The sequence below is a fragment of the Limulus polyphemus genome, unplaced genomic scaffold, assembly GCF_000517525.1.
Source record: "Limulus polyphemus unplaced genomic scaffold, Limulus_polyphemus-2.1.2 Scaffold706, whole genome shotgun sequence".
Classification (NCBI taxonomy): domain Eukaryota; kingdom Metazoa; phylum Arthropoda; class Merostomata; order Xiphosura; family Limulidae; genus Limulus; species Limulus polyphemus.
The window spans coordinates 53,003-69,227 of NW_013666316.1; the positions used below are offsets into that span (position 1 = coordinate 53,003).

The 16,225-nt window shown below is 34.8% G+C and overlaps 1 protein-coding gene across 1 annotated transcript in view; it reads left to right on the forward strand.

The window, feature by feature from the left end:
- The first annotated feature begins 11,216 nt into the window (after positions 1 to 11,216).
- The window catches only part of LOC106460090 (exostosin-1-like), a 71,759-nt gene continuing 66,750 nt past the window's right edge, over positions 11,217 to 16,225 (forward strand). Inside the window, exons 1-2 of the mRNA XM_022386708.1 lie at positions 11,217 to 12,225; positions 12,406 to 12,586. Of these exons, the coding sequence (XP_022242416.1) occupies positions 11,324 to 12,225; positions 12,406 to 12,586 (1,083 nt within the window). The 5' untranslated portion in view covers positions 11,217 to 11,323. The remainder of the gene's footprint in view (positions 12,226 to 12,405; positions 12,587 to 16,225) is intronic.

The window sequence follows — 16,225 nt, forward strand, 5'->3', positions numbered from 1 at the left end:
CTTCATAGGGAGCTAGCTAGCTCTGTTGTGTTCCGTGATCACATGCCGACTTTTTCCACCGATGAAGTTAGGTAATGTTTTCGTAAAAGTACTAATGTCTGATGTGAATCCATTGAAGTTAAATGGTTTGTAATGTTCGAAGTTTATAAACATTCCTGGTCAAATACCTGAAGTTTCCCGATTAATAATCGTTATAACAATCACAGTTACAGCTTCCGAAGTTTATAGTATACCAACTATAGCAAACCAATAATATATACTGTCTTTTGGCGGGTCGCGTTGGTTATATTTATAGGCGTGTGGAGAGTTTCTCGAAATTTCAGCTTACGCAACAATATAAACAATACACTAGAGTTTATGTACACACATATATTGTTGATTCTCACGCTCGAGAATCTACTACAACTTTAGAGAATAGGCGGGAGTTTTGCAATGCAGATTTAACAGTATAAGTTATGTAAATTTCTAAATATAAATTTAACTTAAACAAATATTGATATTAATATATATAAATACAATAATAAATCTGTCACAATTTTAAAGGTCATTATAGTTTTTATGTTGCCTACACTATATCTATAGATTTGTTGAGTTATAATCCTATATAGGTTTACGTGGTGTGTTTGTGAATTCCTTTGTCTTCGATTTTTTCCCCACAGTTTTGAAGCTAGCAGGACCAAACTTGGCAGGCGAACTCAAATTGGCCCGGGTGAGGGGTACTTTTATATCTACGACTTAGCCTCCTATCCGTACTTAACTAGGCTATCAAGGGAAGCTAAAACACGCAAGAAAGTTCACCAAGGCACGATGGCGATCTAGGAATAGGTCTGCAGGGTTGCTGAACTCTAATGTAGTATCGGATTTAATGTTCCTGCCCCCACCTCATGATTTGGGGCGCCATTTTTGAAACTGTGTTCATATCACCATTCAGAAGCTAGCGGGACCAAACTTGGCACACGTGCTCAGGTACCACAGGCTGGTATCCTAACGAGGCTTTTGTTTGGTGCAGACCCTCACTGGGAAGTAACTGAGGATAATGGGAGAGATTAATCGGTGAATTAGGGCCTGTGTGAAACATGAGGAGACTTTTGAACCCTACATTAGAGCGCGGGCATTTTATGCTAGTGCATATAATGTGTGGATGGAAATGACTTTATTTTAACTTCTTCTAAAATAATATTAGCTAACAGTTAATTACCAGAAGTAATTTGAATGGAAATTTATATTGTAATTTATTAGAGAAATTAGAGAAGAGAAAATATTTTATTTTAGTGATATCAACAGTCAGTTACTAACGATTTGTTTTCTCAGTATTTAGGCTTTCGAGTGGTTTAGTGCCAAACTTTAGGGCTTATAATGCTAAAAATGGGGGGTTTGGTTCTTTAGGTGGGCACAACGCAGATAGTTCATTGTGTAGCTTTGCACTTAGCAGCAAAACAAAGAAACAGACTTCTCATTTGTAACTATAATTGGTTTCTTTTGTCTTTTGTCATCCATTTCGGATGTATCCACATTCATAGGTTGAAAATATGACAATATAACAATTACTTATTTTTACTTATTTCTTATTTTTCTGCCTAAGGAAGTGTTCTAATACCCAGAAACTTGGAACACGCTTTTCATATTTCACCTAAGAAAAAAAGCAAACAAAAAAAATATCCATACATACTTAACAAACAATAGTTATTTCAGTAAGCTGAGATTGAACAAAATGGTGTAATGTGTCTTTTAGTTACCGTCTTCTGCACGAGATTTGTGTAAAATATCTAAACTTTTCTCTGTACACTAGTAAATAAGCTGGAATACAAAACTTCTGAGTTGATCTTTTCTTGTTCTATTGGTTAGTGGATAGAAGGCTTAGCAACATTAGATACCAAATACTATTGGTGTGTGCTACTAATTTGATGGAAGAAAAGTCAGAACAGTAACCTTATTAGCTGCTACAATCTGTAGATCCATTGAGTTGTACTGACATTGTTAAATATTACGAACCGATCATTGAAACTTCCGGCATTTATTAAAGCAAGCAGAATCGCAGGCTCGAATCAGGCAGAGTTTCAGAATTTTTTTTTTAACTAGCAACATGTTGACGTAACAAGCTGGCCACTCTATCAATTCTTTTTATAACCATGGCCAACTTTATTAGATGGTATGTTTTGTAAAGTACGCAGTCGGTCAAATATGCCACTTTCATCAGTCATAACACAGAGTTATATATATATATATATTGAAAATACCAGACTTATTAACTGGCATACCGTGTGTACCTCAAAAACTTGCATATTTTGTACACCGTTAAATGAGGCAGACTTGTCAGTCTTTTCAGCTGGCTTACCTTACGAATTACTATCGTTTAGAGAAAAACGGTTTGTAAATAAAATCAGAATTTATGTTCCTTTATTATATAAAACATAGTTATAAGGATTATTCTTTCGTTACTTAAAATGCTTTGGATTAGTGAAATTTTTCATTAAGATTTGTTTGGTTAATGGTAATCACAAAGGGCAGACCATCACGGTCATCGAAACTATTTTTTTTTAGCTGCATGTCTGCAGGATTACGAAGCTGAGCTACAAGGGGGGTGGGGTTCATTAAGATTTTTCTTACTTACTACATATTGCGACTGAATACATAGAATTTGATTTTAAACTTATTTGCTCGTGCATGCCTTTCACCTTCAAGGTATGAAAAGTTTGAAAAACGTTATTAACTATAGAGTAAAAAAAAGGGTCCGACTTCTTCCTTCAACTATATATATGTATGTACATTTTCTTGCTAACAGTACATTCCCCGGGAACTAAGGGGTTATCCACATGAAATGTTGTTGTCCCCTCCCCTCAGTTTTGTACCTTACTTTCATAAAATATATTAAATAAATACGTAGAAACGGGTCTCTCTTTAAATCAAAAGGTTAATAAGTTTTAATCGTTAAGTCTAAGCGCAGTGTAAGAAAATTTCTTATCACAAATAAATGAATCTGGAGTTATGAAAATACTAATAACGAAATCTTACACGACAGGCTACAGCAGCCGCTGGTTTCCTTCCGTGGCTACATTTATCCCAGACTTTCTGTAATCTATGGTCGTGGGTTACACCTAAGTGAAACTCAATAAAAGGCTGTGGACCAAGTTTGGCTTCCGATTGCTAATATTGAAAAATATAGTATTTCGTTTTGAACAACAAATCTTGTCTTATAGCTATAGTTTCTATAAAGTTGAAATACGTATAACGCAATCTTTATTAATCCACAATGGAAGCTACCCCTATTCCTCTTGCCTATATAGTATTTGATGATAACTAAAAGATTCCAATTACACAAAATATATACGTAACAGGGAAAGAGTTGAGCCAAGTTCACATTAACAGCTGTATGATTCATATGTGAATCTTTACAGGAATCTCCTACTTGTCAAACGATTGGGTTCTCTCCAGGGAAGGCTATGGAATATTAAAACAAATTAAAGAAGGAAATCTATTCGACATGAAATAGCTTATTTCTTGTATTATGAATTAAACATATCTATAATTATATACATGTAAAACTGAATGAACCCACGCAGATGGCTGGCAGTCTGTTTCTATTACGAAAACTTTTAACATTAAACCTTAAAAAACACGACATGAGTTTCAATCAAGACATATTAAACAATGAAAAAATACAAAAAGGATCGCTTTTAAGAAGAGTTTCTAAAATACGTAAAAGAAGAAACAAAAGTAGATAATGCTGCAATAAAGTCGAAGTTAAAAGCAAAGAGTAGGACGGAAACATATCCGTAAGGTGACAACGTTTATGTTAGAATGTGCATAACGTGGATTAAAAGAGGTTGGAATTTAATTGGAAGACAAGATCCAGTTCTTTCGAAGAAATTCGTCATTAATTAAAGGAAGAAAACAAATAAGAAGAAAATGCCGCTTCTGAGGTTATTTTCTGTAATATTCGAATATTTGATGATAAACCAAATTTTCAATAGTACTTTGGAGGTCGGTTTGGGAGTTACGTTGATAATTTTGTGACCTAAAACAGCATGAATTTAAAATACACCCAGACGCTAGAATTAATACATTTTTACAAGTTGACCCTTATCACGATTTAAAACTTGACCTGTGCCCATATAAATACTATAAATTTCTTATACTAATACACTAATATAATGTATCGTACTCGTAACTTTGCAGACGAATATAACCGAACTTCCTACTCACATGTAAAGCAAGGACTGATAAACAGCAGCGTCCATCTCTTAGCAACAGACATTGTCGCACAAACAGCCAAGTGTTTAGGAGATTATTTGAGGTGTCTTTATACTTCTCAACGTAAACGTAGAGTTTTGTTATAGACGTGATTTACGAACTCGATCAAATGGTGTTTCCGCATGAAACTAATATACAAATAATATCATTCAGAAGGTATAATCCATGGATAGAATTCAACTCTTTAAATATAGTTCGATACTTTCAAAGCCAATTACACACGTATATAAAGCTTACAGAAACTGAAATGTGATCATTTTATTCTTCGTCTACACAGAAATTTGATCTTCCATAATTGGATCTTTTCTGCGTATATAAAAAAGTATGATATTTTGTTACTTATAATAGTATCTTTCACAGAGTTATTATCGCTTTAGGTATTTCAACAGTGCACATTCATTTCAAAAACAACAATTTCAAAAATCAAGCACTTTATTTGTTAGAAAAATACAACTTCAAAATAAATAATAACCACTCTCACAACTGTAGAGAACATTGTTACTTTACGTCGAGTTAATGTTAACAACTTCAAAATTCCCTGTGAAAGTCAGGTTCCTTTTTTTTTCGCGATTTTTTGAAATCCAATACTGCACACTTTTAAATCAATACTGTACATTAAAATAGGCCCTGTATGGTACATTTAATAATTTATCCTCTAGTATAGAAGTTGTTGTTTTTTTTCTCGTGAACTAAGCTGGGCATAACTTTATGGTTAGCGTTTCGGACTGCAGATTAAAAGGTTAAAAAAAAGATTGAGACGTGATGTTACTAAACACGATCCGAACTTTCGGCTGTGGGCGAGATATAAGTTTGTTTGTAGTAATGCGCAAAGATATACAATGGGCTATCTGTGCTCTGCCCACCACGGGTATCGAAACTCGGTTTCTAGGGTTGTAAGTCCGCAGATATACCGCTGTGCCACTAGGGGGGTGGTGGTGCGAGATATATGATTAACACGCAATCCAGTTATTTGGCTCACAGAACCAGACAAAAGCTTTTGTGACGGTGGATACTACTGTCTGCCGACTTTCCTCTGAATCTCACGTATCTCTAACTTCGCTGTTTAGCCGATGGGCGCCTAAATTGCTGTTCAGTTTCTAAATTCTAATTATGTTTGCTTCTTTGTTCACTCAGACAACATCTTACTTCCACAATGGGCTAAGCGAACATGTCAGAAATTCTTATGGTTCGGACAGAGCCAGCTCTAAATTTAAATAGCAGACTAGAACGGCTGCTTTTAACAGAATAGGGGATTGACTACCATTCCTATAAGTGCTCACAGCTAAAAGTGCGAAGCGTGTCTGGTAGCATCATGTCTCAAACCCTAGACCCTCGTGTCCCCAGTCCGATACGCTAACCACGAAACCACGCTTGAGTCCAATTCTTCTTTCTTTTTACGCTGAGGTAATTCAACAACTTATTTCATTGATTTTTCACATCTACTTATAAAATATGTTCTAAATCTTTTTCCATAAGTTGCAAGACATTTTAGTTTTGTATTTTTGTCTTAAACATTAAAAAGTAAATTATAGTATATAAAAATTATTATGACACATTTAAAAAACTTTTTGTAATCAAGTACACAAAATTTACGTTGCGAATGTAATATAACCGCTATTTTCTGTCCAACAGGGCAGAGCATCATATCAATAAATTTACTCTTTTTCCCTTATTATTGTTTCAGTGTCGTTAAATATCACAGCAGCTCTGATAACACTGCTTTTTGAGACATATTTAATTTTTATAGTGAAGAGTAGTAGATGTAATAACGAGTGATTTCAACTCAGTTGAGTGCTTTTGGTTACGATCTCTCAAAATCATCAATAAAAACCCTCCCTTTACGCACAGATGAACTCCAATAAAGAAGATATGAAACATGAAAATAACCTTATCATTGCTCAGCTGGTTCTCTCATGGAGCTGCGGATAAAGACGATAATTTTAGTATTAACTGCAATGACATTTCCGACCACATTTATTCAAGTATATAGTTTCTTTAAAAAAAAATTGTCGCATTTAGTAATACATTTCATCACAGTAGAATAATTCTTTACAAATTCATAAAATCAATTAAATATTTTTAGGTGACGTTAATGCTAGTTCATTTCTACAGATAAACATTAAGCTTGCAATTTTGTCGCTCATGCGCAGTTTATTTTTGTTGTAAACTAATTGATTCCTTGTTTTTAGTCCATCTCTTACTTAACGTTAGAAATTCATGTTCTGTTATTTCTTTACATTTTTCACAGTTGAAGATATAATGGTAATGCGCTCATCTTGTGGTTAATAGCAGGTTTTCTTACCGTAAATTGGCTTGAGATTCTAACATTCTAAAGTGGAATTCCTCCTGGGAATAGCGAATGACGCGGGAAAAACTGGAGGTAGGCCTAACATTACATTCGTTTAGACAGTGAATGATAATGTTACTGGTAATGGTATTGTATATTTTAGCGTTACAGTGTTATTTATAGATCAGAATTTATAAAAATCAACCTGTTGCCAAAAAGTAACACGAAATTCCTTAACAAATCTCTTTTTCTGAACCAGACTACAGCTCTTAACCAAAAGATGAACGCACTTCCATTAACTTACCAATTGTGAAAATGTAACGAAAAACAGAGCGTGAACTCCGATCGTTAAACGATTTATTGTAATTTATTTCGTTTGACTTATTTTGCTAAAAATTTTTAATTGTATCGCTCACTTCTAACGGTACATTATTTAGAGATTTAATCGTAACATATACTGCTGTTTGCAATCACCCCTGTAACTTGTAAGTGTAACATCCAATGCTGCTTCTGATTCTCGAAGAAAGGCTTTCCGATAAATTCAAACATTTTTTTTTATTGATGGGTCAAATAACTAGGTATTTTGCAATGGTTATTGTTAAACTATATAAATTTTTAATAGTTGTAAGAGTATGATAGTTTTATATTCAATATTGAGAAATATAAAATGTCTCATCCAAATTATTTTCCAGGAGCAGAGTGTAATCCCATAGTCCCAGATTTTAGATCTTGTGAATACGAAGTATACCGTGTTTGTGCCTTAAACATTGCAAAGGGCAGAGCCTCTAGGTTCTAATAGTAATATTCAATTATTTGTTTAATGTTTACTTATTAAACAAAACGGAGTTAGTGTCTATTTATTTATTAACTTTGTATTTGTGTACATCTAACATAGCTTCGACGACAAATTACTGTTAAAATAATTAAATGTATTTTAATTTGATCATAAGTGTAAAACTAAGATAAAGGAACTCCACACGTACCCCCCGAACTATCAAAAATGGACGGCACGTGCTCGATAGGGTTCATATCCGGCGAATGAGTTGGCCACAGAAGAGTAGTAAAACCCTGATTCTCATACCATCGTTTTATGACTCGAATTGAATAAGCAGGATTGTTAAGTATTTTGAACAATCCTAGGACAAATATAAAAACAGTAAACTATCCATTTAGCAAGTCTTTTGGTGGCTTTCTCTTTTGAGGCCCATGGTATACAGAGGGGATAGTTGGTCTTTTGTCCCTTGTTGCTACTGGCTGCCATGGCACTGGGTGAAATTTTCCTAGGTATGTGGCAAATGAATTCACTGGCGGGTCTATCATTATTGATCATTTGGAAGTGGTTAAAACTCTTGAGTCAGTGCAGAAATAGGTGTGTCTGGTTTAATCTTTATGCCCCCCAGTGGCACAGCGGTATGTCTGTGGACTTGAAACGCTAGAAACCGGGTTTCGATACCCGTGGTGGACAGAGCACAGATAGCCCATTGTGTAGCTTTTTGCTTAACTTCAAACAAACAAAACAAATCAATATTTATATTTAATAATTCGTTTTTCAGGTATTTTATTCTGTTACTGATGTTCTTTTCTATCTTTTTGATGTCTTTCTGTACTTTATCGATGTCCTTTTGTACTTCTTTAACGTTGTTGTTGTAATTTCTCTGTACATTTCCAATAGCTTTATCGATGCCCTTTTGCACTTCTTCAACGTTGTTGTTGTAATTTCTCTGTACATTTCCAATGGCTTTATTGATGTCCTTTTGTACTTCTTCAACGTTGTTGTTGTAATTTCTCCGTACATTTCCAATAGCTTTATCGATGCTCTTTTGCACTTCTTCAACGTTGTTGTTGTAATTTCTCTGTACATTTCCAATGGCTTTATTGATGTCATTTTGTACTTCTTCAACGTTGCTGTTTTAATTTCTCTGTACATTTCCAATAGCTTTATCGATCTTTATCAGGTGGCTAGGGCGCTCGACTCGCAATATGCGGGTCGCGGGTTCGAGTCCCCGTCCCACCAAACATGCTCGCCCTTTTAGCCGTGGTGGCGTTATAATATAACGGTCAATCCTACTTTGTTAGTAAAAAAGTAGCTTAAGAGTTGGCAGTGGGAGGTGATTACTAGCTGCCTTCCCTCTAGTCTTTCACTGCTAAATTAGGGACGGCTAGGGCAGATAGCCTTCGTGTAGCTTTGTGGGAAAATCAAAACAAATTCAATCACATTAATTTTTGATTTTAATTCTTCTTTAAATAGTATCTCCAGTGGCTCATTGGTAAGTCTGCAGACTTACGACGCTAAAATTAGTGTTCGATACTCGTGGTGGGCAGAGGTCAGCTGACCTACTGTTTAGCTTTGTGCTCAACCAAACAAAATTTGAATAGTACGTTTCTTTTAACTCCTTTTTTAAATTCCTGTCTATTACCTCTTGGGTCGTCTTTGAATTTATTGTCACATTCATTTAATTTTCTATCACTTTCTTCATGCTATTCATTTAACTTCCTCTCTTGTGCTTCTAATTTTCAATCTTGTTCTTCTTGACCCTCTATTAATTGTTTTACCATCTCTAGTAAAACTTCGACTTCTCTTCTGGATTTGTTTTCCATGTTGTAATCGAATCGAGGTATATTTTATTTTCACCAAAATAATCCCACTTCTGATGTCATTGTTGTAACGTGTTCTGCCACTTTTATACTCTGGCGAATTCTTTAAGATTACCTGGTAAAAATAATGTAAAGTCCAGTTCGCGTAACGATGACAAATTACTTTATTTCTTTCTTAAAGTTCGCCACAGGCTACTATCAGTTGAAGACATAATTTCACAAACAACATTTTCACTTTCAACAGGAATTTACTCGCTAATAGTACTACGACTACTTTACAAATAATGTTACTTGTTCAGCTAATAGTACTACGACTAATGTACAAATAAAGTTACTTGTACAATTTCACTGCTAATTGATTGAGGAGCTGAATATATGCGATAACAACACTGATTCAAATACTTCACTGTATGACAGGCTCACTACCAACTGAAAACAACTCATTCAATGCTTCACTGATTCTTGTATTTGTAACTGATGTCTCACTTCTAGATATTCGTCTAAGACTCTAAGTTACTAAGTTGTCGTGACGTTATCTAGAACATTCAGATATTCCAGGCGCCCTGTAGCTAGCATTTAAATTAAAACATTGAAAATACAGCTTACCACAGTATTTTCAGTTTTTTCCTACTTCTCTTTGGCTCTAACCTTCAGTAAATAATGTTACTGTTTGCACACGGAGAGCAAAAGAGAACATCACTCTTTTCACCATTTTGAGAAAAATAGCAAACTATTCTGAAAATACAAAACTATGTGCTTTTTTGTTTGCATAACTTGAATTAACACTTGGTAAAATATTATTAAATATTATACCTTTGCATGGACCACCAAAGGCACAGCCGTAAGTCTGAGGACTTATAACGCTAAAAACCGGGTTTCGATATCCGCAGTGGGCAGAGCACCGATAGCCTATTGTGTAGTTTTGCGCTTAACTACAAAACAAGTCAAACTTTTTCATGGTTAATTGTTTTGAGACTGTAGGAATAACTGTTTGAGCACAAATGATATAAAAATATTGTCTACACTTGTTGGATTAAAGACATACTAAATACAAATACAACTTCCTTCCTAGTTTCCAAGATTTCAGTATTCTGGGAAGCGATTAAAGTGAATACATTTTGAAAACCAAAGTAACTTGTCAGATATACAAATTATGTCCAGAATTAAATACAACTAAGTTTTTTGTTTTTCTAACATTGAAATTCAGTGTAAAATATTTACAAAAAAATAATGATACTAAGTGTAACATTGCTTGAATAGTTGTTTTCAGACACTGTACAGTTGAGAGAGAGTCATCAACATTATTTGCTTCAGCAAATGTTGTATTTAAAAAATTTCCCACAAAGCAACGAAAGGACTATCTTCGCAATCCGCCTCTAATTTTAGACTTGTAGACTAGACAGCTAGTCAACAGCAGTCACAGTAAACACTTGAGTTACTCTCATCTGAACGAATAGTGGGATTTGACTGTCACTGTTATAGCGTATCCACTAGCTCAAAAGTGAGGAGTATGTTCGTGTAGAAACAAGACGCGAATTCACGACCCGAGCACGTTAACCACAAGGCATTGTTCGGTTCCATTTCTGCAACAATTTCATGAGTATAAAAAATATTGATTTGAAATATCACAGAAACATTCTAAAACACTGCTCTACGTCAGTTTTCTCAATTGGGATTTTTCGACACTAATTAAAATTATTCAGTAAAGCTTGTTATGGATTTTTAATTATCATTTAGCAAACAAAAATTCCATATCTACGAGTCGAACCCGAGCTAAATGAACTAACCACTAGGCGATACTGAGAGTATCTACTAATCTATAGTTAATATTATAAACATATTATTGTCTTGATGTACGTGCTTATATTAGCATATTAATACCAAAAGCATTTTTATTTTTTGATAAAATAACGAATCTCTCAATTTCAGAAAATGCTAACCATATTTCACCAACAAGTTAAATGAGTCAGATACACCCCTAAAGAAAAATATAGACTTGCCTGACGCCGCGCGGTCTCGAAACTATGCCTTACGCATGTACGGTGAGGAAGATGGGGACAGTTTACTTTGAATTGGAGTCACAGTGGTGTAGTCGCATGGTAGCGGCTACGCAGGAGGAGACAGGCCGTGAATGTTAATAGTTCAACTTCGGTGTTATGTAACGCGGTCACTGGCCTGCTTGTTTCCTCCATGAAGGCTAAAAAGCGTTACTTTCTAGTTTTAATAAGCTGCGCGTTTCTTATACTGTGTTATTTCGGAAAGTACTATTTGTGGACAAATGGCAAGAGGGAAGCCAAGGGCTTTAGCTACACGAAACATAAGCTTCAGAGCTATTTGTCTACAAAGGAAGTGTACGGGGGAAAAGATTCAACTGTTTCCCCGAGGTCCAGAAGAAAAGAAAAAGTCAAGACAACAGATACTGTCAAATGTAACATGGCTAGATGCTTTGATTTTTCGCGTTGTATCGATGACTTTAAAGTGTACGTTTATCCAGTCGAAGATAGCATATCACCCGCTTACCAAAAAATCCTAAGTATTATTCAAGAATCGAGATACTACACCGACGATCCTAGTCAAGCTTGTTTGTTTGTGCTTTCTTTAGATACATTGGACAGAGACCACCTTAGCCCAGACTATGTGAAAAACATTCATTTAAAACTGCATCAACGAGCTAAGTACTGGAACAATGGTAGAAATCACGTGTTATTTAACCTTTATTCAGGTACTTGGCCTGACTACATCGAAGATTTGGGTTTCGATGTCGGACAAGCCATATTAGCAAAGGCGAGCACATCAGTGTCAAAATTCAGACAATATTTTGACGTATCTATTCCATTGTTTCCTAAACATCACCCCAAAAAGGGTGGTGAACGTGGCACCCTGACTTCAAATAACTTCCCCGTGAATAAAAAATATACGTTAGTATTTAAAGGCAAGAGATACGTGCATGGCATCGGTTCAGAAACTAGGAATTCTTTGCATCATATACATAATAATAAAGACATAATTCTTGTTACAACATGTCGTCACGGAAAGTCGTGGAAACAACTGAAGGATGAACGATGTGAGACAGATAACATTGGATTTGACAGGTGAGATTAACTCTTTAAACATTCATGTTCTTCCCCCTCCAAAAAAAAGTCACATTTTTATGTATTAACAAAAAGCTAAAAAGAAAACTGAGTTAATGAATATCAATGAATATGCCGGGCAAATAAGATTTTAGGTTGGATCAACAACAAGTTTAAAGAGGTTATAAATTCATTCTATAGGTCATTGGTTTGGCCAAACTTGGTTTACTGTATTCAGTCTTTGGCTCAGAAGAGGGGTAATAAGATGGTATCTGGGATGAAAAGTTTGTCATATAAGGACAGGTTAAAATCTCTGAATCTGTTTTCACTTGATAAAAGGAGGGTTAGAAGGAATCGTATTGAGGTGTTTAAGATTGTTAAAGTAATTGATAGAGTTGATGGATCATCTTTTGTTTGTACTTAATGATGAGAATGTTAAAACTAGGAGATACAAATACAAATTTTGGCAAGGTAGAAGTCATCTTTAGTTAAGACAGCTATATTGGTTTTTGGAATGAGTTACTTTCAGACAAGGTGGATGCAGTTAATCTATGGGAGTTTAAGATAAAAGTTTAATAAATAGGTGAATGATAAGGGCTAGCTTTAAGTGTTTTATTATTTATCCGGCAAAAAAAACACTAAAACACAAGTTATTTGTATTGTTTACGATGAAGCAGAACTTTTGATTCTGTATTAAACACATATTTCAATGGTTTCCAAAAACTCGAGCGCTATTGAATCCACTATTCTTCTTCTTCTGAGGCCATTGAAAGCCATTACAACTTTTGTATGTGATCCTATGAGCTAACTTCTTAATCAGAAAATACATATTTCATCCAAACTATATTTTTAAAAGCTTGAAGGTCAGATATTATTAACTGGAAAAACCATATTAATTTCTTATTGCTTTACGCATCACGGCAAGATATTTTTGGAAATTAACCAAATTGATTCCGTATTGTTTTACGCCTCACGACATCATGAGTCAGATATTGTTGGAAATTAACCATATTGATTTCTTCTTGTTTTACGCATCACGGGTAAGATAGTGTCGGAAATTAACTATATTGAGTTCGTATTGTTTTACGCCTCACGACATCATGAGTCAGATATTGTTGGAAATTAACCATATTGATTTCTTCTTGTTTTACGCATCACGGGTAAGATAGTGTCGGAAATTAACTATATTGATTTCTTATTGTTTTACGCCTCACGACATCACGGGTCAGATATTGTTTGAAATTAACTATATTGAGTTCGTATTGTTTTACGCCTCACGACATCACGGGTCAGATATTGTTTGAAATTAACCATATTGATTTCTTATTGTTTTACGCATCACAACAGAACGAAAATATCAGTGACTTGAAATTGACTGAAAGAAGAAAAATACAAATATGAAATAATTTGTTTGACCCAAGGAATCAGACTTGTACAGAAATGTGAATTAAGCAAAATGTTTAGTCCTTGTTAACTAGTATACTTACTATAAATAAAAACAAGTGGCGTTTGTTTTAACCTGATGTTTTCCAATATTTCGAGTGATCCACAAATATTAAATAAGCAAAGTAAACAAATTATTCATTTCAGCTCAATGTGGACCACAGAATAATCAAAAGAACTTACTCTAAGCCTCTACATTTGCGATTTATCGAAATACAAGTTTTAGGTGTCACTTTTTTTCCCTATTACTAATAGTACTTTAAGCTGATTCACCTAAAGGGTATTATAACAAAATATGGTATTCCTGATACGGTAACTCAGTTCTACTCATAACTGATTGTCAAACAGAGAGAAGGAGGGAAACATTTGAAGAGGTTCCGAACTACAATTGTATTATTCAAATATTTATAACTTAGACAAGATGTTAGAAAAGCTGATCTCTGCCAGGCACGAATGTAGTTCGATGTTGATAGTGTATTACCGTGAAATGTGTACAGTTACGTGTCTGATGGCATGAGATTCGTGTGTAGTACATGTATGATATGCAACTGAATAAATGATTTTCCTGCCGTCTACTTTATTTTTCTACAAAACGTGAATATTAAGCCTGCCGTTACAATGTAAATCAAGTTACAAAGTTCCCGCCAAAGATGTAGTATATATTTATATATATATATACTATTTTTCATTATATTATCAGTAAAATAATTTAACAAACATGCTTTCGGATATCGTTTCGTATCACTATATTACTGAATGATTTTGATGTTTAAATAAAACGCTTTTAATCTGTAGACACAAACAAAGGGTTCCAATCTATATCAGACCAACTACTCTGAATGGTGGTTTTTAAACTTCTTTGCTGTCTGTTATTCTTTTGAAGCTAGTAACTGATAGATATGAGTAAAAATAGTAATTTTTGTCTTATCAAAATCAACGGGAAATCATACTATTTTAACCCGCAGCTCATTACTGGGCTAGGTGTTAACGCTATGCCACTATATATATATACTACTCTGTTTTTGTTGTTTTTCAGGTTAAGTTTGCATAACAATAATTTCAACCTAATTGCTGGTAGTGGTACTAATGTTACCCTTTAACAACTCTGATATACATTTGGTCATAAGAGGTTTGCTAGAAACATGTGTACGGCGTGTAATAATAATAATAGAATAATAATTGACGAGTGAAGTTCTATTTGAAAAATAAGGCTTAGGATTTTTTTTATTTACGAATATTCGCACATACCTACTCAAGGGCTATCTTCGCCAACTGTCCATAATTTGGAACTGATAGACAATAGCGGCATTGTCACCCCTGGGGGTGCGAAATGAGGGTTCAAAGGATGCGCGGAAAAGGCCTATACAAGGTCTGTTCTCCTTCAAATGTTGCCAAGATGAAATGTCTAATGCACACCGTTTAGGAGAGGGATGCGAGGGCTTCCTTAGGGGTAAGAGGGATACAAAAGATTGGGAATCACTGGACTAGAGGAAAAGCAGACAGCAATCACCACCACCTCTCGATATATTCTTGTCTGACCGAATAATGGAATTTGACTGTCACCTTATGAAACCCCCACAACCGCAAATTGCGGAGTGCGATTTTATCTCCGGTAACGGAGGCGAATTTTAGATCCAAAGCTCCAGAGTCTTGCACGACAACGACTGGGCTACGCTCAACACGAGATTTAGGGAGAGATTATGGAAATTATTTATTGTGTAAAGGTGCATGTATGTGTAAAGGAAATAATAAAATATGTTCACTGTAACTATGTCAGTCCACTTTTTCATAGGTTTCTTGGTTCGTTGTTAAGCGCAAAGCTGTTCTGATGGCTACCTCCTTTGTGCCTACCACAGAAATCGAACCCTGAATTTTAGCATTATACGTTTATCACTGGGCCACTGGAGGGCTCTACTTTCTCGTGTTAAAGTCAAAATATTGGTAAGAAAATAACAACAAAATATATTTCAAAGATGAAAATACAAGAAAATTGAAAAGAGCATGGAGATAGTAAAGAGAATTAAATATGAAGAGTGATAATAACGATCAAAAGAAAGTAAGAAAAAAAAAAGAGAAATTGTTGGGAAAAGAAAAATGAAGCTTTAGCTAAATAGGAGAAATGGGGAATAATATAAAATATAGTTGAAAGTAAAAGACAAATGGGGGAATAATATAAAATATGGTAGAAAGTAAAAGAGAATGATACCTGCGACAAACAACCAAGGAAGACAAAGAGATATATTTGAACGTAAGAGTACAATTAATGTGATTCTGGAGATATGGTAAAGATATCTTCACGTTAACGGTTTAATTGGAGTTTTTTGGCGTTGCTAATTCCCACAAAGCTCCTAAATGATGTAAAAATTCTTTCGAATTCACGTTGTCTATCTAGAAATTTATATGTCCACAAACTCCTTCCACACAAATTTGGAACTATTAGACCAAACTTGGCTGGTGGACACTAGGTGGCCTGGGGCGTTGTATGGCGTAGTTTTCCTACCTTTATCTATTTTGGGTATCAAGGGGACTAACTCGCGTCAATAAGGTCATACACTTATGATATGGGGGGGGGGGGGGG